General features: G+C 42.5%; 1 protein-coding gene across 2 annotated transcripts in view; it reads left to right on the top strand.

The window, feature by feature from the left end:
- Nucleotides 1-4,362: 4,362 nt before the first annotated feature.
- Nucleotides 4,363-23,832, top strand: part of sugt1 (SGT1 homolog, MIS12 kinetochore complex assembly cochaperone) — a 154,619-nt gene continuing 135,149 nt past the window's right edge. Inside the window, exons 1-5 of one of the 2 annotated variants that reach the window (XM_067986443.1) lie at nucleotides 4,363-4,447; nucleotides 4,547-4,595; nucleotides 6,856-6,946; nucleotides 11,071-11,140; nucleotides 20,729-20,799. In XM_067986443.1, the coding sequence (XP_067842544.1) occupies nucleotides 4,434-4,447; nucleotides 4,547-4,595; nucleotides 6,856-6,946; nucleotides 11,071-11,140; nucleotides 20,729-20,799 (295 nt within the window). In that variant the 5' untranslated portion in view covers nucleotides 4,363-4,433. The remainder of the gene's footprint in view (nucleotides 4,448-4,546; nucleotides 4,596-6,855; nucleotides 6,947-11,070; nucleotides 11,141-20,728; nucleotides 20,800-23,832) is intronic. The other variant, XM_067986442.1, reaches the window with a different exon arrangement.

Genomic DNA, 23,832 nt, shown 5'->3' with positions numbered 1-23,832 from the left:
GGTGCCTGCAAGTCTCTTAAGGGACAGCACCAGTTGCAGGCTTATGATTTATACAGCCTATGGTTACAGGTTATGATATATACAGTGATATAAAACAATTCTTTGATATTTATTACACACATACCTGCATAATCTAACACTATCAGATCCCTCCCCCCTATCTTGCTAGTTTAAAGCCTTATCCACTGCCCTATTTATCCTTTCCACTAGGACTTTGGTCCCATTCTGGTTCAGGTGGAGCCTGTCCCAGTGGTACAGCTCCTTCCTGTCCCAGTACTGGTGCCAGTGTCCCATGAAATGGAACCCCTCCTTCCTACACCAGTCTTTCAGCCACATATTCACCTTTCTGATCTACCTATCCCTATGCCAATTAGCATGTGGCTCAGATAGTAATCCTGAGATTACCACCCGTGAGGTCCTGCATTTTAATTTAATTCCTAGCTTCTGATATTCCCTTAGCAGGACCTCCTCCTCCTTCCTTATGTCATTGGTGCTGACATGGACCACGACAACTGGATCCTTCCCCTTCGTTTCCAAGTTCCTCTCCAGTTGCCCCGAGATTTTACCTTGCGCCAGATAGGCAACACACCCTCCTGGACCCTCGGTCGCTACTGCAGAGGACACTATCTATCCCTTGATTTTGAATCCCCTATGACTACAACCTTTCCATTCTGATCCTCTCCTCCCACCACTCCTGCCCTTGGACTGCCTCATGCTCCACGGTACCATGGTTAGCATTCTGGGCATCCTCCCTAAAGCCTTCATCCTTATCCTCACAGGTATCAAGTACCTCGTACCTGTTGGATAGGACCAGTGTCTGTGGAACTCCTACTCTACTTCCCCCTTCCTTATGTGTCACAGTGTCACTAATTCACACTCCAGTTCAAAGATTCTGAGCCAGAGTCTCAAGTCAGAGACATTTACTGCAGATGTGGCAATTTGGGGCAGTCTCGCTATTCACAAACTCCCACATATTAAAGTCCCAACACACAGGTTGTACTGCCATTTCTAGTTTTAATTTATTTAATCAGTAGTTCATTTCTAGGACTACTATAATCACTTGAGATCTAGATTATATATAGTAAATGGATTTAGCTTGATTTCAAAATAATTAGTAATTACTTAGTCTTTAAGTTTTATTTAAGTTTTAAAAGTTGATAGATTGGCTTATTAGCTGTCCCTGGGTTTAAATCGCTTAGCACCTCCTTCTCCCTCTGCACCTAATTCCCACACTCAACAAATTCTCAGTTGAAAGTTCTCACTCTGTTAGAAATTCACTCCATTAGAGGTTTACTCTCTGTCTTTACCAAGTTCTGTACTTTTGCAAAGATCCTTGTACTACACACCTTTCTGACACCCCCTAGTCACAATTGGTTAGTCAACTTCCAGCCATAATAACTAAACGCTAGTCAGGAATCTACCTTCAGCTGATTGTTCACTATTAACCGCCAATGACTTGTAGCACTGACTAGCAGGTTTTTAAAGTTATTAAACTAAGTTTAACCTAAATTAAATTTCAATTTGATAAAAATAAAACACAATTACTACTTACCAGTGAATTCCCACACTCACCAAATTCCCAATTGAAAGTCTCCACTCTGTTAGCAATTCACACAATTGGAGGTTCACTTCTTTACCAACCTCTGTGCTCAAGCTCAGATGTTGTATATTAACAAATTGCATCAAATACTGCATGTCTTCAAAGAGTTTAATGAGTATAAAAACCCCGCACATTTTATGTTTCAGCAATTTGGTATTATATGATTATGAGATGCAGAGGTGGAACTCTGCTCCATGTTATCCCAAAAATAAAGCTGTTAACCATTTCACATGAAGACAATGTTTCTCTGTCACCTCCATTCACAAATATATTGAAGAGTTACAGGCAAACGTTGGATCCACTTAAAAAGATTTAACAGAAGTTTGTCACAATGGCATAAGATGTCTACATTAGTAAAACACAACTCACATATGAGTATGGCTACTTTTATGGGAGTTGACCACAGTAGCCTATATCTACTGGTACGATCATGTGATTTGGGGGTGTAACGATGCTGCCCTCTTGTAACCTGACCAGATATTCATGTCTTTTGCATGTGTACTTTGTCAATCTCTCTGAAGGTGGACTGAGCAAAAACTTGGGGATACGAGGGATGATATGAATCAATAGGCTGTTTTATTTCACAGTTAAGTGAACATAAAGATCAGCAGTTATGATCAGATGTGCTGAATTTAATCATTACAATTCAAGTGAATTGCTAACAGAGTGAGGACTTTCGACTGAGAATTTGTTGAGTGTGGGAATTAGGTGCAGAGGGAGAAGGAGGTGCTAAGCGATTTAAACCCAGGGACAGCTAATAAGCTAATCTATCAACTTTTAAAACTTAAATAAAAAATAAATTTTTTAAAAAAGACTAAGTAATTACTAATTATTTTGAAATCAAGCTAAATCCAATTACTAAATATAATCTAGATCTCAAGTGATTATAGTAGTCCTAGAAATAAACTACTGATTAAATAAATTAATATAAGGAATCTTACAACACCAGGTTATAGTCCAACAGTTTTATTTTAAAATCACAAGCTTTTGGAGATTATCTCCTTCGTCCACTCACCTGACGAAGGAGATAATCTCCGAAAGCTTGTGATTTTAAAATAAAATTGTTGGACTATAACCTGGTGTTGTAAGATTCCTTACATTTGTCCACCCCAGTCCATCACCGGCATCTCCACATCATAAATAAGTTAAAAGTAGAAATGGCAGTACAAGCTGTGTATTGGGACTTTAATATGTGGGAGTTTGTGGATAGCGAGACTGCCCCAGATTGTCATAATACTAACAAAATAATGAACATGCTATTCTTCCCCACAATGAGTCATCTTACTTGACTTAAGCAACATAATTTTTGAGTATTACCTTCTGCTCCTGACAAGGTGTTAGCCTTGGCTCAGTTGGTATCATGCCTCTGAGTCAGAAGGTTGTGTGTTCAAGTCCCACTCCAGTGAATTGAGCACATAATCTAGGCCGACATTTCATTGCAGGACTAAGGGAGTGCTGCACTGTCAGAGGTGCCGACTTTCGGATGAGATATCAAGTCAGGTGCCCTTTCAGGTGGACGTAAAAGATCCCACGGCACTATTTAAAGATGAGCTGGGGAGATCTCCCCGGTGTCCTAGCCAATATTTATCCCTCAGCCAATATCACTAAAACAGATTATCTGGTCGTTATCTCATTGCTGTTTGTGGGAACTTGCTGTGCACAAATTGGCTGCTATGTTTTTCTACATTACAACAGTGACTACACTTCAAAGGTACTTCGTTGGCTGTAAAGCACTTTGGGATGTCCTCAGGTTGTGAAAGGCGCTATATAACTGCAAGCATTTTTCCCCCCATCTCCAATATTTTTATAACTAATAAACAAAAGTGTTCAAAGAAAATGAAAAAAAAACAGTTTTTAATGCCCCTATGATTTTTCTCTTGGGTTGCTTGCAGCAGTGAGATTGATCTTTAATTACCGGAGACTCCACGACAATGGAGATACAACTGGAACCTTAAATGGGGTGAAAATGAGCCTTGTTCCTGCACTCTTGACATAACTGCTAATCAATCCTACTCATTTTGTGCTGCATCTCAATGGTCTGCTTTGTAGATCTTTTGAAGGCTTGATCTATAAATGTATTTGCAACCCTTCAAGGTAGCAGGGCAAAGGGATTTCGAAATGTGGCTCCTAACTTTTCTCTGCACTACCTTCAGAGCTTGAATGTCTCCCTTGTATCTCACTGGCCAAAGTTGACGATGGCGCCCAAGGTGTGGTTTGACAAGTGTACTGCACAGTTTAAGCATAGCTTTCTCCCACAAACTCTGCTGCTTTAAGCTCAGTTAATTGATGCGTCTTTCAGCTGGAGGAGGCTTGGGACGCTCCCTGAATACTCAATTGAAACTTCTCAGAAGACGCTGACCAACACCCGCTGAGAAGAAAACGATATAAATTAATTTCGGGTTACCTTGGACATCTTCTTAAAAGGCAACCTGTGCACCTGTTGGTCCTCCGAACCAGAAACAGCCATGTCAACTCTTGACCCCAATGCAGCTCGTTGGCGCCAACGTATCCCTACCACTCCCCCAAATCTCTTCCTGGAGCCCTGTTTTAGCGAGCAATAATGATTGAAGCCCGTTCATTCACTTCGAATCTCGCTCTCTGTGGATTGAAAAACCACATAACTTTGCTCCGAAAACGTTTGCGATCGTTCCGTGCCGAATCCACCTTTACAAAGATGGCCGCCGCCTCGCTAGCGGGACTCTTACCCTGTCCTCGCGCGTGCGCGGCACTTCCCTCTTGCGCTGTTACGGCGACTCTTTGGCAGCGGTGCGTTGCCAGGCTCCGAGGTTCTTTCTCGAGAAGTTTCTAAAGCAGAGTCGCCAGCAGGAGCAAGATGGCGGCGGAACGGTGAGTTTGGCGGTTTGGCTCCCTCATGGTGTTAAGCGTGTGCCCAGTAGTGCTGCTAATAACTGCTCCTCTTTTGTCGTTTTTTTTTTGTTTTGGCAGAGTCTTTACGGATGAATCCGTAGCAGAGAGTCCAGAGAAAGCTCTGGAGGTGAGTTGAGGCGTCAGGTCGCCAGCGCCACCCCTTTAAATGCGCGGGGCCGTCAATTTTTAAAATGGTGAGAGTTGGCTGTACACACGTCCACCTCTCCTGGGCTTTGCACGTGTGGAGACGAGGCAGAGTTAGAGGGTAGGGCATAATTGTACCAAAATACACTGACCCATTTTATAGAAGCTTGTTGTACAGAAGGAGCCTGTGCCGGCTCTTCGAAAGAGCTGTCCAATTTTTTCTATTCATTCTCGGGATGTGAGTATTGCTGGCAAGGCTGGCATTTATTGCCCATCCCTAGTTGCCCCTGAGAAGATGGTGGTGAGCCGCCGCCTTGAACCTCTGCAGTCCGTGTGATGAAGATACTCCCACAATGCTGTTAGGAATTTTGACCCAGCGATGATCAAGGAACAGCGATTGTGTGTCCAAGTCAGGATGGCGTGTGACTTTGAGGGGAACTTGAAGGTGATGGTGTTCCCATGCACCTGCTGCCCTTGTCCATCAAGGTGATGGAGGTCGGGGGGGTTTTAGGAGGTGCTGCCAAAGAAGCGGTGGTGAGTTGCCGCTGTGCATCCTGTAGATAGCACACACTGCAGCTACGTTGTACCAGTGGTGAAGGAAGTGGATGGGATGCCGTGCTGATCAAGCGGACTGCTTTGTCCTGGATGGTATCGAGCTTCTTGGGTATAGTTGGAGCTGCACACATCCAGGCTAATGGAGAGTATGCCATCACACTCCTGACTTGTGCCTTGTAGGTGGTGGAGAGCCTTTGGGGATCCAGGAGGTGAGTCACTCAGAGCAGAATACCCATCATCTGACCACCTCTGGTGGCTACAGCTGTTATGTGGCTGGTCCAGTTGAGTTTCTGGTCAATGGCAATCCCCAGGATGTTGATAGTGGGGAACTTGGCGATGGTAATGCTACTGAATGTGCTATTTCTTTGCTCTTTCCCATAGGCCTGCAAATTTTTCCTTTTCCAGCATATCTCCAATTCCCTTTTGAATGCTATTGAATCTGCTTCCGCCAACCTTTTAGGAGGTGCACTTCTTCTCATCTCCCCTCTGGTTCCTTTGCCAATTATTTTAAATCTATCCCCGCATTACCATCCTCCCTGCTGGAAATTCAGCTCCCATTCTAAAGAAAGAACTTGCATTTATATAGTTAGATATCTTAATATATTTATTCTGTGCAAGAACATGCACGACTTGTATTGTAACACGTACCATGCTTTCCAAAGATGTGAATTGATGCATGGTATGTGTTATAATACAAGTTTCACATTACTTGCAGGTACAGGCAGTGAGAGTCCCATGTAGTTGTGCGGTTCTAAACATTGTTAAGAAAGGATTTTGCATTTATATAGCGCCTTTCACGACTTCAGGACGCGCCAAAGCCTTTAAAGTCAATGAAGTACTTTTGAAGTGTAGTCACTGTTGTACGAAACGTGGAAGCCAATTTGCACTCAGCATTGTCCCACAAACAGCAATGTAATGATGACCAAATAGTCTGTTTAAGGTGTTGGTTGAGCAATAAATGTTGGCCAGCACACAGGGAGAGCTCTTCTGCTCGTCTTTGAAATAGTGTCATGGGATCTTTTACTCTTTTACTTTGACCTGAGAGGGCAGACGGAGCCTCGATTTAACGTCTCCGAAAGACAGCACCTCCGAAAGTGCAGCACTCCCTTAGTACTGTACTGAAGTATCAGCTTGGATTTTTTATGATTCGTTCATGGGATGTGGGCGTCCCTATTTGACCATCCCTAATTGCCCTTGAGAAAGTGGTGGTGAGCCGCCATTAAAGGTAACTCTCCAAATTTTTTCGGTGAAAACGTGGACGTGCAATTATAAATCGCGATGAAGGGTTTGCAAATTAAAAATCTGCTCTGTGCCTTACATTTTAAAAAGCTTTGTTTCATGTCTTTTAGCACTAAAAGTGTTCCTGGAAACTTGGATGTGTTGTATGCAGTACCTATTGTAACCTTATATCCTCACAAGCAACACTGCTACTGTAATGGCAAAACTATTAAGTTGTGCATAATGCTATCTTGGTAAAAGGGAGATAAAGCTTAGCTATAATCCTTATCAGAAAGAACATGACCAATTATTAGTCTTTTCTGAATCTACAGTTTTGTGTGTGTATGTTTTTATTAACTTTTGTTTATTAGCTAAACTTGGAATGGTTTATTTTAGAATTGAGTTCATGGTAGTTTTGTTTCAGTAGCATTGCTAAGCTGCACTATGAACCACCATTGTTGTACTTCCAGGAGCTGACTGCAGCAGTGGGACAGGATTTGAATGTAGCAGAATATTACTGCCAAAGAGCCTATGCACATGTATTGCTTCAGAATTACAAAGGTGAGTTTAACAGTATCGCAAAGATGATGACTGTCCTCACTTTGGATTGTCGGCAGAGAAAAAAAACATTTCAAAAAAATTTGCACTTACCTTACGTTCTCTGTTTGCACTGGAAAACTAAATGATCTGACTCTCCAATTGGTGAGGTTAGTGAACGCAAGGTTTAAGGACTATTTCTACTTGGTGCACCACTGGTGATCAGAGTGGAAAATCAAGTGGCAGGCCCAGGAATGCCCCCTCCTGCTTCATTAACATGGTTGCCCTTGGCCTATGCCTATTGGAGGGATAGGGGCTCCTCCCCGCTTCTGTGGAAGCCCTAGAAATCTAGGGCAATGTGAAGTAGATAGAGACTTGATATTGTGGGAGCCTGCCTCTTCCTTTCCTGTGTTTTGCTTTCCTCTGGTGCAAACAGAGGAAAATTGGCCCCTTAATGTTCTCTGCATGCGATCAAAAACAACTGCTGACTGGCCAGTTACCATAACATTGGTGGTGGGAAAACTTCTAGAGACCATAATCCGCGACAAATTAATAGTCACTTAAATGACAGCCAACACGGAGTTATTAAAGACAGACCGTTTCTGACAAACTTGGTTGACTTCTTCGATGTGATAACGGTGTGGGTTGATGGAGGTAGTGCAGTTGATATGTATATGGACTTCAAAAAGACGTTTGATGAAGTGCCACGTAATAGACTTGTTAGCAAAATTGAAGCCCATGCGTTTAAAGGGGCAGAGGCAGTGTGGATACGAAATTGGCTGTGAGACAGAAAGCAGAGAGTAGCATTGAACGGTTGTTTTTCACACTGAATGGAAGAATACAGTGGTGTCCCCAAGGACCTGTATTGGGACCACTACTCTTTTTGATTTTATATTATAGGCAGCGTAATTTCAAAGCTTGGAAATGTAGTAAACAGTGAGAAGGATAGTAGCAGACTTTTCAGGAGGATATAGGCAGGCTGGTGAAATGGGCAGACACATGGCAGATGAAACTTAATGCTGTGAAGTGATGCATTTTGGAAGGAAAAATGAGGAGAGGCAATAAAAACTAAATGATCCAATTTTGAAGGGGGTGCAGGAGTAGAGGGACCTGGGGGTTGGCATACACAAATCTTGGAATGTGGCAGGACAAGTTGATAAAACTTAAAAAAGCATATGGGTTTCTTGGCTTTATAAATAGAGCACAAAAGCAAGGAAGTTATGCTAAACCTTTATAAATCATTAGTTAGACCTCAGCTAGAGTATTGTGTCCAAAGCTGGACACCACACTTTAGGAAGGATGTCAAGGCTTTGGAGAGGGTGCAGAGGAGATTTACCAGAATGGTACCAGGGATGAGGGACTTCAGTTATGTGGAGAGACTAGAGAAGCTGGGATTGTTTTCCTTAGAGCAGAGAAGGTTAAGGGGAGATGTAATAGAGGGGTTTTAATAGTTGGTAGGGAGAAACTGTTTCCACTGGCAGGAGGGTCAGTAACCAGAAGACAGAGATTTAAGATCATTGCAAAAAAGCCAGGGGGAAGATGAGGAGAAATTTTTCTACGCACCATGATCTGGAATGCATTACCTGAAAGGGTGGTGGAAGTAGACTGAGTAGTAACTTTCAAAAGGGAATTGGATATATACTTAAAATGGAAAAATTTGCAGGGCTATGTGGAAAGAGTAGGTGAGTGGGACTAATTGGATAGCTCTTGAAAGAACTGGCACAGGCAAGTTGGGCCATATGGCCTCCTGTATTCTATAATTCTATGAAAAACAGAAAATGGTACATTTTGCTGCCTTTGGTTGTTTTCTAATGTGGCAACTGACATCTTGATTGTTTCAGAAATAGTTATTTGACTAGCTAACAAACAAGATTAGTTTTTTTAGTGTTTGTAGTAATCCAACATAAAATTAAAATGAGTGATAGTTTCTTATTTCTCCTCACAATAGTCTAATAATTTTGTTTCTTTGTATTCTGTTTCTTTGAAGCATACCATCTTGAAAACATGGATAGGGAAGGAGAGACAAATTTCTCCTTCACCTCAAGTCATCAAAGATGAAGTTGAGACCCAAATTTATTATCTAAAATCATAATGTGGGGCTATCGGATGTGTGACTTGTGGTCGTTGCTTTAATTTTAGAATATTACTAGATTCTATGGCGATATAACTAGTCCCAGTCACCCATCACCCCTGTGCTCACTGATCTACATTGGCTCCCAGTCCGGGAACGCCTCGATTTGAAAATTCTCATCCTTGTTTTCAAATCCCTCCATGGCCTCGCCCCTCCCTATCTCTGTAACCTTCTCCAGCCCTACAACCCTCAGATCTCTGCGCTCCTCCAATTCTGGCCTCTTCGTATCCCCGATTTTAATTGCTCAACCATTGGCGGTCGTGCGTTCAGCTGCCTAGGCCCTAAGCTCTGGAATTTCTTCCCTAAACCTCTCTGCCTCTCCTCGTTAAAACCCACCTCTTTGACCAAGCTTTTGGTCACTTGTCCTAATATCTCCTTATGTGGCTCGGTGTCAAATTTTGTTTGAAAATTGCTCCTGTGAAGCGCCTTGGGATGTTTTACTATGTTAAAGGTGCTATATAAATGCAAGTTGTTGCATGTGCTTTAGATGGAAAGCACTTATTCCCAGTTTTTTGCCTTTTTGTATTATGACTTGTTTCATACAAATCAATTAGGATATTAAATTTGCTATGTATTTTGCATTCTGCTTATTTGGGCATCACCATTTTTTGTGCCTCTAGTTAGTGCCTCAATAGGAATTTTCCATTATAAAGCCAGCTATTACACAGTCACGCCTGCAGTTTGGAATTCTACTTCATGGACCTTCATTAACTCCCGAAGCTGCCGATGCCTATACTGAATGCATCACTATTCAGATGGACTCGCAGTTCAAGGACCCTGCCAACATTCTTAACTTTCCTCTCTGATATCAGTAAATTTGGAACAACTACTCACCGTTTTCTTTTCTCCTTGCTCTATTTTCCTCCATTTCTATGCACAAATGAATAATTCTTTGAACTTTTCTGAGTGTATTTCTCTCTGAACTCGATTCTGCTGGCTGTTCCTGTCACCACTCTCAGGACCTGTTTTCCTTCCTCCAGGGCTTCCTGCAGCCTCTGATTGCCTGCTAAAATGCTTTACTTGCCATGGTTTACTTTTAAAAAAACTTTTCTGACTGTTTCTGGTTCGGGCTTTTCATAATCTGGCAAGTTTATCTCAGATCAATTCTCCATGCTGCTCCTGTTGCTCCTCCTCCACCCTGTGGGACCCAAGATTTTGCTTTCAGGACTTCCTGCACCCCCTTGAGTGGGTGCCTGAATGGATATCATCTGGATATTTTGTTCGACTGGAAGTTTTGGCTTTTCTGTTGTTTTGTCCACTGCTTGCTGCTGCTGGGGCTCTTTTTTAGCCTCTGAGCTCCTACACCTGCTTCCATAATGCCAGTCTTTCGGGTATACAGTTGGCATTTGGTAGCTTAATAAACTTGCTATTTCCAACATGTACTGCTTTTGGTGGGAAGGTGGCATTTCTTTTGTCTACTTGGCTTGTCATTTTTTGTGGGCAATGCAACTAGAGATTCACTCATTCTATCCAGTAAAATCTGATTGTATTAAATCCAGGAGGAAGTGCTGTGGTGCTATCTGTCAGGGTGATTACAGCAGTCCATCTGTTGCTTGTGAGGTACTGTGTACTTGTTTTTTTTAGTAACCTTGAATAGTTATTCAAAAAAAATAGAATGTTCCTGCTGATCTTAATGAAGTCTTTGGTCAGTCTGATTAAAAGCCAGATTGCGCTGCACATTGGGCAACATTTGAGTTTTTGACGTCATTACAATGCACCCGCCTCACATTTTAAAACACCAAATGGATGTAATGAGGGCTGCTATGAGGAACTCTTGAAAATATAGGAATTTTATAAAGGCTATTACCAAAACAAAATGAATAGGTAATATCCAAAGGCAGTACTTCAAATAGAGCACCATTTTCCATTTAAGTGCCATTTCTTATCCCCCAGTAGCTAAATTGCATATTAGTGAAATTGCTTTTAGTAAATGGGCGGGGGTTACTAGATGAAGTAAGATCCTAAAATAAAAGACAGCTTTTAACTTAATGTAAAAATTGTCTCTCTTGTTTTATAGAGGCTGTTGAAGATGCCAGCAAAGCCCTTGAGCTGAAACCAAACTGTGCTTTAGCATATCTTAGAAAAGGGTGAGTGTGTTTATTGTATGTGTGTATATACATTTATTTCTATCACTATCTAACTGCTTAGTGTTCAGGTGCAGTGAGCCACTAACATATGAACTGTGTGGTGATTTGAAAATATAATAAAGACAATGTAACAGTGATCCTTCTATACTTGAGATTGACTTTCCCAATTGTGCATGAGATTTGGTATCATGAGGGACATTTGAAAATCAGCAAATTTGATCAAAGAATAGAGGATGGGAGTGATTTTGAAGATTTGTTTGAGAAAGAAATTGCTGTTATGAGTCAAACATATCAGTATGAATCTGAAGAATCAGTAGAAACAAATAGGGAAAGAATGAGAAATAGTGAGCTAAGCAAAAAGCTTAATGAAAAATTCAAGGCATAGTAAGTGCTGCAAGCACATGTTGCACATAATTACTGTGTATCCAACATAATTATATTTTGCCTTGTTGCAGTCTTTATGAACTGAAATGTAGTTTGTTTTAAAATTGTTATTGATGTACTTCAAACATTTAGATAGCTCTATAACCATCTTAATGTCTGATCTGAGGAGTAGAAAGGCAGATTTTGGTGGCATGCTGTCACTGCAACTGTTTGGTAGTTTTCAATTGGATACAGTAATGCTCACTCTGAAATAGGGCATTTCACTTCAAGGCTTGATCAATTTTATGCCTTTAATTAGGTGTGGCCTTTCTCCCAATTTCACAGTCATCAAGCATTTAAAGCTTATAGGATCTGATATGCTAAAGTGACCACCAGTCTTTCAAATTGGCATCTTTTGTGTAAGGAGCATATGGAACAAGTTTGCAGAATTGGAAGAGATAGTCAGGTCCATCAATTCTCACTCTATTCACTAGAGATGAGAGGAAAAATACTGTGAATAATTCAAGGAGAACTAGGGCAGGGGGGAGACAATCCTCCCATGCACCATGAAGCAATTAAGCAAGTTTCAGGAGACCTTGGTTACCTTTGACACACCACGAGGCAAATTTAACTAATCCACAAATCCCTAAAATGCTTAATAATCATCCTCCCTCAGCAATTTAATCCACTTAAGGGACTATCGCTTCAAGAAATAGCTCTTGCCGTTTAACCTGACTTTTTGACTACTTTAGAGGCAGGCTGTTGAGTCCTACTTGCCTTTGAAAGTGTACAGAGATGAGCAGCCACAGTTGTTTAAGATATTAGGAGTTGGGAATGGCTCAGAAAGTTAGCTGGAAATGTAAGTTAGGAGTACAAAGCCAATTGGAATATTTTTGTTTGCATCAAGGCTGCTAGCCTAGTTGTACAAGTTATCAGGGAAGGTTGTTGAAGTGAATAGCAGTAGGGGTTGAGGGATATGTCAAGCAGTTGGGTGGTCTTTACTTCAATCAAAAAGGGCCAAATGTTCCTATTCCATTCATAAAAATTCTTGTGTTTTTACTCCAACAGCCAATTAGGTAAGACCGTGAGGGCCCTCAAAAAGCAAAGTTCACCTGCACACGCCCCTGTGCTCCAGAAATGAAATGGTGTTATCTTCTCTCATCCCCCTCATGATTACAGGATTGGTTGTGGGGGAAGCCATATCTGCAAACAACTGGGAACTCCTCATGTAGTTTAGATTGTGAAGAACTCTTTCTAGGAAGGATTCTTTATACATTGTTATTGCTTGAAGATCAAGGGAATAACTTTATTGGGGCAATGAACAAATGCTTTTGACAGGGAATCATTGGCCTGAAAGTTGGAAAAGCTGCAGCAAAAGGAAGGCGCTCTCAAGGCAGGAAAACACAAGGTTTTACTTAATGGTCTCTTTATGGACCAAACAAATTTAATATGCTTTTGATCTGTCTAAACCTGGAGGCTTTTGACCCTTCCATTCTAAAGTAATGTTATCAAATCAATCTTTTCTTAACAATTGAAGCAAGGTGTACCTTCGCATCAGGATAAGAAAATTCCCACAGAACATATTGGAGGTTCATAAAGGGAGTCCGTGACCAGTACAAAAGTCTTGGATTTGATGAAACAGCAGAATCCAGCATGCTGTGCTCAGCAAGAGCAAGTCCATATTGACAGCCTTTCTTTGATGCTTTTTATAACTATAACTATAACTAAAGTGGCTTGTCTGAACTCCCTTCAACGCACTGAAACGATGTGCCGTAGAATCACACAGCACAGAAGGAAGCCATTTGGCCCATTTTGCCTCTGCTGGCTCTTTGAAAGAGCTATCCAATTAGTCCCACTTGCCTGCTCTTTTCCCATACCCCTGCAAGTTTCTCCTTTTCAAGTCTATATCCAATTCCTTTGTGAAAGTTACTATTGAATCTGCTTCCACCACCCTTTGTTAGTGCATTCCAGATTGTTACAACTTGCTGCCTAAAAATAATCTAATTTCCCCCTGGGTTTTTTCCCAATTATCTTAAATCTATGTCCTCTGGTTGCTGACCCTCCTGCCAGTGGAAACAGTTTTTCCCTATCTATCAAAACCCCTCATAATTTTGAACACCTTTATTAAATTTCTCCTTAACCTTCTTTGCTGTAAGGAGAACAATCCCAGCTTCTGTAGTCTCTCCACATAACTGAAGTCCCTCATCCCTAATACCATTCTAGTAAATCTCCTTTGCACCTTCTCCAAGGCCTTGACATCCTTCCTGAAGTGTAGTGCCCAGAATTGGACACAGTACTCTAACTGAGGCTAACCAGTGGTTTATAAAGGTTTATCACAACTTAGTTGCTTTTAAGAGCGTAAGAAATAGGAGCAGGAGTAGGCCATACGGCCCCTCAAGCCTGGTGCTTCATTCAATAAGATCATGGGTGATCTTTGACCTCAACTCCACTTTTCCGCCCGATCCCCATATCCGGGTACGGTAGCATAGTGGTTATGTTACTGGGCTAGTAATCCAGAGGCCTGGACTAAAATCCAGAGTCATGAGTTCAAATCCTGCCACGGCAGCTGGCGAATTTAAATTCAATTAATTAAATTCAATTAATTAAATAAAAATCTGGAATTAAAATACTTGTATCAGTAATGATGGCCATGAAACTACCGGATTGTCGTAAAAACCCATCTGGTTCACTAATGTCCTTTAGGGAAGGAAGCCTGCCGCCCTTACCCGGTCTGGCCTATATGTGACTCCAGACCCACAGCAATGTGGTTGATTCTTAATTGCCCTCTGAAATGGCCTAGCAAGCCACTCAGTTGTAAAATCTCGCTACGAAAAGTTATAATAAGAATAAAACCGGACGGACCACCCGGCATCGGACCACTAGGCACCGGACACGACAACGGCAAAACACCAAGCCCAGTCGACCCTGCAAGGTCCTCCTTACTAACATCTGGGGACTTGTGCCAAAATTGGGAGAGCTGTCCCACAGACTAGTCAAGCAACAGCCTGACATAGCCATACTCACAGAATCATACCTTTCAGCCAACGTCCCAGACTCTTCCATCACCATCCCTGGGTATGTCCTGTCCCACCGGCAGGACAGACCCACCAGAGGTGGCGGTACAGTGATATACAGTCAGGAGGGAGTGGCCCTGGGAGTCCTCAACATTGACTCTGGACCCCATGAAATCTCATGGCATCAGGTCAAACATGGGCAAGGCAACCTCCTGCTGATTACCACCAACCGTCCTCCCTCAGCTGATGAATCAGTCCTCCTCCATGTTGAACACCACTTGGAGGAAGCACTGAGGGTGGCTCGGTAGCACCACGACTGACCGAGCTGGCCGAGTCCTGAAGGACATAGCTGCCAGACTGGGCCTGCGGCAGGTGGTGAGCGAACCAACACGAGGGAAAAACTTACTTGACCTCGTCCTCACCAATCTACCTGTCGCAAATGCATCTGTCCATGACCATATTGGTAGGAGTGACCACCGCACAGTCCTCGTGGAGATTAAATCCCGTCTTCGCACTGAGGACACCATCCAACGTGTTGTGTGGCACTACCACCGTGCTACATGGGATAGATTCAGAACAGATCTAGCAGCTCAAAACTGGGCATCCATGAGGCGCTGTGGGCCATCAGCAGCAGCAGAATTGTATTCCAGCACAATCTGTAACCTCATGGCCCGGCATATTCCTCACTCTACCATTACCAACAAGCCAGGGGATCAACCCTGGTTCAATGAGGAGTGCAGAAGAGCATGCCAGGAGCAGCACCAGGCGTACCTAAAAATGAGGTGCCAACCTGGTGAAGCTACAACTCAGGACTACATGCATGCTAAACAGCAGAAGCAACATGCTATAGACAGAGCTGAGCGATTCCACAACCAACGGATCAGATCAAAGCTCTGCAGTCCTGCCACATCCAGTCGTGAATGGTGGTGGACAATTAAACAACTAACGGGAGGAGGAGGCTCTGCAAACATCCCCATTCTCAATGATGGCGGAGTCCAGCACGTGAGTGCAAAAGACAAGGCTGAAGCGTTTGCAACCATCTTCAGCCAGAAGTGCCGAGTGGATAATCCATCTCGGCCTCCTCCCGATATCCCCACCATCACGGAAGCCAGTCTTCGGCCAATTCGATTCACTCCACGTGATATCAAGAAACGGCTGAGTGCACTGGATACAGCAAAGGCTATGGGCCCTGACAACATCCCAGCTGTAGTGCTGAAGAACTAGCTGCGCCTCTAGCCAAGCTGTTCCAGTACAGCTACCACACTGGCATCCACCCGACAATGTGGAAAATTGCCCAGGTATGTCCTGTCCACAAAAAGCAGGACAAATCCAATCCGGCCAATTACCGCCCCATCAGTCTACTCTCAATCATCAGCAAAGTGATGGAAGGTGTCGTCGACAGTCCTATCAAGCGGCACTTACTCACCAATAACCTGCTCACCGATGCTCAGTTTGGGTTCCGCCAGGACCACTCGGCTCCAGACCTCATTACAGCCTTGGTCCAAACATGGACAAAAGAATTGAATTCCAGAGGTGAGGTGAGAGTGACTGCCCTTGACATCAAGGCAGCATTTGACCGAGTGTGGCACCAAGGAGCCCTAGTAAAATTGAAGTCAATGGGAATCGGGGAAAACTCTCCAGTGGCTGGAGTCATACCTAGCACAAAGGAAGATGGTAGTGATTGTTGGAGGCCAATCATCTCAGCCCCAGGGCATTGCTGCAGGAGTTCCTCAGGGCAGTGTCCCAGGCCCAACCATCTTCAGCTGCTTCATCAATGACCTTCCCTCCATCATAAGGTCAGAAATGGGGATGTTCGCTGATGACTGCACAGTGTTCAGTTCCATTCGCAGCCCCTCAGATAATGAAGCAGTCCGAGCCTGCATGCAGCAAGACCTGGACAACATCCAGGCTTGGGCTGATAAGTGGCAAGTAACATTCGCGCCAGATAAGTGCCAGGCAATGACCATCTCCAACAAGAGAGAGTCTAAGCACCTCCCCTTGACATTCAACGGCATTACCATCGCCGAATCCCCCACCATCAACATCCTGGGGGTCACCATTGACCAGAAACTTAACTGGACCAGCCATATAAATACTGTGGCTACGAGAGCAGGTCAGAGGCTGGGTATTGTGCGGCGAGTGACTCACCTCCTGACTCCCCAAAGCCTTTCCACCATCTACAAGGCACAAGTCAGGAGTGTGATGGAATACTCTCCACTTGCCTGGATGAGTGCAGCTCCAACAACACTCAAGAAGCTCGACACCATCCAAGATAAAGCAGCCCGCTTGATTGGCACCCCATCCACCACCCTAAACATTCACTCCCTTCACCACCGGCGCACTGTGGCTGCAGTGAGCACCATCCACAGGATACACTGCAGCAACTCGCCAAGGCTTCTTCGACAGCACCTCCCAAACCCGCGACCTCTACCACCTAGAAGGACAAGGGCAGCAGGCGCATGGGAACAACACCACCTGCAGGTTCCCCTCCAAGTCACACACCATCCCGACTTGGAAATATATCGCCGTTCCTTCATTGTCGCTGGGTCAAAATCCTGGAACTCCCTTCCTAACAGCACTGTGGGAGAACCATCACCACACGGACTGCAGCGGTTCAAGAAGGCGGCTCACCACCACCTTCTCGAGGGCAATTAGGGATGGGCAATAAATGCCGGCCTTGCCAGCGACGCCCACATCCCGTGAACGAATAATAAAAAATAAAAAAAATTCCCTTAGAGTCCAAAAATCTAACGATCTCACTCTTGAATATTCTCAACGATTGAGCATCCACAGCACTCTGGGGTAGAGAATTCCAAAGATTCATGACACTCTGAGTGAAGAAATTCCTCCTCATCTCAGTCCTAAATATCTGACCCCTTTTCCTGAGACTATGTCCCCTAGTTCTAGACTCTCCAGCCAGGGGAAATATCTTCTCAGCATCTACTCTGTCAAGCCCTCTTAGAATCTTATAAGTTTCAATGAGATCACCTCATTCTTCCAAATTCAAGAGCGCTTAAGCCCATCGACTCAATCTTTCCTCGTAGGACAATCCCCTCATCCTAGGAATTGATCTTGTGAACTTTCGTTGCACCGCCTCCAAGGCAAGTATATCCTTCCTTGGGTTAGGAGACTGGAAAGAGGTTAATGTAGTCTCCATCTTTAAGGAAGGAGACAGGGCAGACCTGGATAATTATCGGCCAAATAGTTTGATATCAGTATTAGGAAAGATGCTTGAAGGACTCATTAGGGATGTCATGTATGATTACTTGGATAGAGAGACCCAACATGGGGACACCCAACATGGCTTCAAAAAAGGTGATGTCTAACAAATTTGATTATTTTTTGAAGAAGTCACCAATATGGTGGATGAGGGAAGCCCAGTCGACATAGTCTGCTTAGACTTTGAAAAAGCTTCCGACATGGTATTGCACAAGAGGCTTCTCTACAAGATCGAAGCCTCCGTTATTATTGGTAACATAGTGAGGTGGATTGAGAACTGGCTGGAAGGACATAGGCAGAAAGTAGTTATAGATGGATTTGGATCTGTTTGGAGACCGGTCACCACTGGTGTCCCGCAGGGATCGGTGTTGGGACTGTTGCTCATAACTATTTTTATTAATGATCTAGATGTAGGTGTTGGGGGTACGCTCTGCAAATTTGCAGATAATACCAAGATCTGTGGGAATGTCAGAACGGTGGATGATGCACGATTGCTTCAGGTGGATCTTGATGTGTTGGGGGACTGGGCTTGTGACTGGCAAATGATGTTTAATTTGGAGAAGTGCAACGTTATACATGTGGGCAGGACAAATGTTCAACATACGTACACCCTTCAGGGAAGAGCATTAAAGCAGGTGGAGAAAGAGAGATCTGGGTGTTTTAGTGCATAGGTCTCTAAAGGTTCATGAGCAATGCTGTGAAGCGATAGCGAGAGCAAACATGATGGGGTGCATTTATAGGACAGTTGACTTTAAGGCATCATATTATTTTGTTCTTGTACATGACCTTGGCCTGACCTCGTTTGGAATACGGTGTTCAGTTTTGGTCTCTGCACGTGGTGGGTGATATTGAGACTTTGGAAAGGGTGCAGAGGAGGGCCACTAGATTAATTCCCATCTTAAAGCATCTTAGTTATCAAGGTAGGCTAAAAGAGCCGGGTCTCTCTACTATAGAGAAGCTTAGACATAGGGGTGATCTGATTGAGGTTTATAAGATGATAAAAGGAATAGGTTGTATTCTAGTTGACAGTTCCAATTAAATACATAGAATTATCAGTGCCAGAATGATGATCTGGACTAGTTTTGATCGCCAAAGAGGTCAGAGAGGAATTTCCCAGGTTTTGTTCCCCCAAATTGGCCTGGGTTTTTAATCTGGTTTTTCGTCTCTCCCAGGAGATCACATGGTGTGGGGTGGGGAGTGTATATATTGTGATACACAAGGTATCGCGATTGTGTGGGACAGGCTGGATGGACCAGAGGGTCTTTTCCTGTCCATCATTGTTCATATATATCTCTGTTCCTGCACCCCCTTTAAAATTGTACCATTTAATTTATATTGCCGCTCTTCATTTTTTCCTCCCAAAATGCATCACTTCACACTATTCTGCATTCAATTTCACCTATCGTGTGTTTACCCTTTTCACCAGTGTCCTCCTGAAGTCTGCTACTATCTTCCGCTGATTACTACTTTCCAAGCTTTGTGTCATCTGCAAACTTCAAAATTATGCCCCATATCCAAATCTAGGTCATTAATATATATCAAAAAGAGCAGTGGTCCTAATACTGACCCCTAGGGGACACCTCTGTATAATTCCCTCCAGTCTGACAAACAACTGTTCACCACTACTCTCTGCTTTCAGTCTGTTAGCCTATTTCATATCCGCACTGCAACTGCCCCTATAATCCCATGGGCTTCGGTTTTGCTAACAAGTCTATTATGTGGCTCTTTATCAATGCCTTCTGTAAGTCCATATACACAACATCAACTGCATTACCTTCATCCTCTGTTATTTAATTGAAGAACTCAATAAAGTTTGTCAGACATGATTTGCCTTTAGTAAATCCATATTGGCTGTCGTTTATTAACCCTTGTTCTTCCAAGTGACAATTAATTTTGTCCCCAATTATAGTTTCTAGAAATTTCCCCACCACCAATGTTAGGCTAACTGGCCTGTAGTTACCTGGTTTATCTCTCCCCTTTTTTGAACAGGGGTGTATCATTTGCAACACTCCAGTCCTCTGGCATCACTGCCATATCCAAGGAGGATTGGAAGATTGTGGCTAAAGCCTCCTCTATTTCCATGCTTCGTTCCCTCAGTAAGCTTACGATTCATCCCATCTGACTTTTCCACAATGTGTATTGGGAAGTCCAAGCTAATGCATTTACAGAAGGTGGTCCACATGAGGCTTGTAGATTATGGAGTTTTGCCAGGGATAAAGTCTAATTGGAAAAAGGGACTTCACAGTTTGAGGTAATTAATGTTGGAATTACTTGAGAGTCGATATTCTGATACCTTTCAACTCCTAATGCTGCTGAAGTTCTGCTGTAATTGATCTCTGTTTTGGCCAGTGGAAACGTTCTTAGAACTGAGCACCAACTGGTTTGGCAATTTCATTCATGTAGGGGCTCTTGCATACTGGAGGGTGGGCCACATGCAGCATCCCATCACAGCCTCCTTTTAAAAGCTATTCTCTTGCAAAGGCCCATTCAGTTATACAGTGTTTTCTCCTTTTGTAATAGATACCTCCCTGGTATTACTGAGAGTATTTGAAACAGTCATTTAAGTAACACATTGTTGCATGACAACAGCTTTAACCAATTTATTATATTTCTAATACTGCTGTGAATGGATAACTAACATACAAGGAAAGGAAGCGATACCCATTGAAAACATTTTGACTGAGTTTTTTTTTCCCCACAATTGGCAACTTGAGTAATAGTTTATAATCTGTATATTTTGCTGAGCCTTTTATTCTGTCAAGTTTCCTGCCACATAATGCTACATTTACCTGCATTTTGCCACTTTTTTCCCCACACACAAAATTATAGTTATACAAGAAGTAAAATCTTGACAGGAGCTTATGTATTTCTAAACTGCATTTGTTTTGGAATAATTGCTGAAACTTTATTGTTTTAATTGTCAATGGATATTTAGTTGAGCATAGTTTTTCTTTAAAATTGCCGTTTTAATATATTGTTTCTTTTCATTTAGAATGGCAGAGTATCACTTAAAAATGTATCAGTCATCAATGGAGTCCTTTACAAGAGGACAGGGGCTAGATGGTAGGTGTTTTGAATTCTTAATTTTCTTAAATTATAAAATCTTGATGCTTTTTGACTTTGGGATATTTCAATAATCAGTGCCCCATTGTTGCATTTGATTTGATTGAAAGTAATTGGATCCTTGCATATTAAATAGTCTTAAATCATTTATCCTTTACACATTCTTCTTTCATGAGACAATGATTAGCTGTTACCTTGATTTCCATTTGGCCAACAGGAAGCATGCCTGTGATACCAGTTAATTTGCATTAAACTATTAGTTTGATCTATCTACCCCCAATTAATGTGTTTGGTCTTAGCTCAGGTACAGTGTGGCTGCTACATGCGTCATAAGGAAAACTTGGCCAAGGTTCCTACTTCTCATCACTATCCAGCAATGTCTTCTAGAAGTGTGTGTATATGTGGTCAAACAATTTGCCAACTCACTGTTTAGGCTTACATATGAAGAAAGGTCACTTGGGTGGGGAACTGCACCCCACAGAAGTTTGGCTTCTGGAAGGGGAGGTTACAGAAAACTAATAGAAACAGAGGAAATAAATATTTTTTCCCCCAAAATTATTTCTGCGAGGCCCTATATACTTAATTTAGCATTTTTACATCGAGTTACATTGATACTACAGCACAGAAACAGGCCATTCGGCCCAACAGGTCTATGCTGGCCTTTATGCTCCACATGAGCCTCCTCCTTCCCTACTTCATCTAACCCTATCAGCATACCCTTCTATTCCTTTTTCTCGTGCTTATCTAATTTCCCCTTAAATGCATCTATGCTATTTGCCTCAACTACTTGTGGTAGTGCTTTCCACATTCTTACCACCCTTTTGGTAAACTAGTTTCTCCTGAATTTCCTATTGGATTTATTAGTGACTATTTTATATTTATGACCTCTAGTTTTGGACTCCCCACAAGTGGAAACATTTTCTCTATGTCCACCCTATCAAACTCTTTCATTATCTTAAAGCCTTCAATCAGGTCACCCCTCAGCCTTCTCTTTTCTAGAGAACCGAGCACCAGCCTGTTCAGCCTTTCCTGATAAGTATATCCTCTCAGTTCTGGTGACGTCTTTGTGAATTTTGTACCCCCTCCAATGCATCTATATCCTTTCTATAATATGGAGACCAGAACATTGCACAGTGCTCCAAGTGTGGTCTAACCAAGGTTCTATACAAGTTTAACATAACTTCTCTGCTTTTCAATTCTATCCCTCTAGAAATGCACCCCAGTGCTTGATTTGCCTTTTTTATGGCCTTAATAACCTGCGTTGCTACTTTGCGATTTGTATATCTGTACCCCTAGATCCCTTTGCTCCTCTATCCCATTAGACTCTTATTATCCAAGTAGTATGTGGCCGCCTTATTCTTCCTACCAAAATGCACTACCTCACACTTATCTATATTGATATTCATTTGCCAATTACATGCCCATTCTGCAAGTTTATTAATGTCCTCTTGCATTTTGACGCATTCTTCCTTTGCATTAACTACACCCCCCAATTTGGTGTCGTTCACAAATTTTGAAATTGTACTTCTGATTCCCAAATCCAAATTGTTGATGTAAATTGTGAACAACAGTGGTCCCAGCACTGATCCCCGTGGAACGCCACTTCCGCCTTTTGCCAGTCTTGAGTGCATACCCTTAACTTCTGTTTTCTGTTTTGTAGCCAGTTTGCTATCCATTATGGGTCCCCTGGATTTAAAGAAACGACTTGTGTTTAAATCCCTCCAATGCCTCACTCCTCTCTATCTCTGGAACCTTCTCCAGCACTACAGCCAACTCCCCTGCCCCAAACTATCCTTCTGACTCTGGCCTCTTGTCACCGTCCTCCCTTTGCCCTACTGTTGGCCTTTATCTGTCTAGCCCCCAATGTCTGGAATTCCCCTCCGTAGCCCCTCCACTTCTCTTAACTTTAGAAACAATGTACATCTTTTTAACTCAAATTTAAGTGAACTTTCTAATCAGAAAAGGGATGTATTTGAATTTCAGCCTGCATGATCAAATCACAGCTTTCATAAAATCATTAATGTTACAGTGTAGAAGCAGGACATGTCGCTTGTTTTGTCTATGCCAGTGTTTTTTCCACTTGAACAACCAAGTGTACTCCCATTCTCCTTTTGAATAATTCAGACAAATTGGTCAATTCCCTTGGTGTTTTTGCTTCTATACTATTGAAGGAAAACTTTTAAGAGCACCATGTTATCATGGTAAATTCATGGATGCCACACTCTGAGGGCATATGCTCCCTTTGAGTACGGCTCTGAGTGTGTAGGAAAACTGAATTTACTTGTATTTGCAGAGAATATTGGAGTTATGTCCAACTTACATGTTTACAATAGCCAAGTAAGTTGAGGACCATGTGGAGTGATGCCAAGCATAGTAAATAAAAGAGAATTAATGGTCATTTACAGATAGCAGAAGGAGGGATTAGACAAGGAAATAATTTTGTTGATCAGCAAGGTATGTAAAAAGACCAGAATGTTAATCATTTTTATTACCCAGATACTGACTGGGAAGTACCAGAGCAAAAAACTGAGGAGTGAATGAATCTTGAGGTGATACAGAATTGTTTCCTTTCTAAGTTCATCGAACAGCCAACATTGTCAGAAACTGTTCTGGCTATAATCTTTAGTAATGATTTAGGGATAGTGCATGTGGACCCAGTGATCATTGCATTCAAACTGGCATGTTAAATATGGTATGCAGAAAGGTCAGTGAGATAAAAACAATTAACTTCAAAAGATCAGACTTTAAAGGAATGAAAAGTGATTTAAGATTAATTGGAACACAAATAGTTGGGAGACTCACAGAAAACTGAGAAGCATTAAATGTTGTCAACATTCAGATCAAAAAAACAGATTGAAGAGTAAGGTGGATACTTAAGTGTGTAATGAGTAGCACTTGGGATAAACAGAATGCAGTGGATTAGATAAATAATAGAGTAAAAGTAGGTGGGGGCAGGTAGAGAAGCACAAAGTAGGAACTTCACTTCAAAAACCCATTCCACAGAGTCACCTAGTGACTAGAGCCTTCAGCTAC

Source organism: Heptranchias perlo, chromosome 6 (genome assembly GCF_035084215.1).
Source record: "Heptranchias perlo isolate sHepPer1 chromosome 6, sHepPer1.hap1, whole genome shotgun sequence".
NCBI lineage: Eukaryota > Metazoa > Chordata > Chondrichthyes > Hexanchiformes > Hexanchidae > Heptranchias > Heptranchias perlo.
The sequence above is the reverse complement of the archived record's forward strand: the minus strand, read 5'-3'. Positions and strand labels throughout refer to the sequence as shown.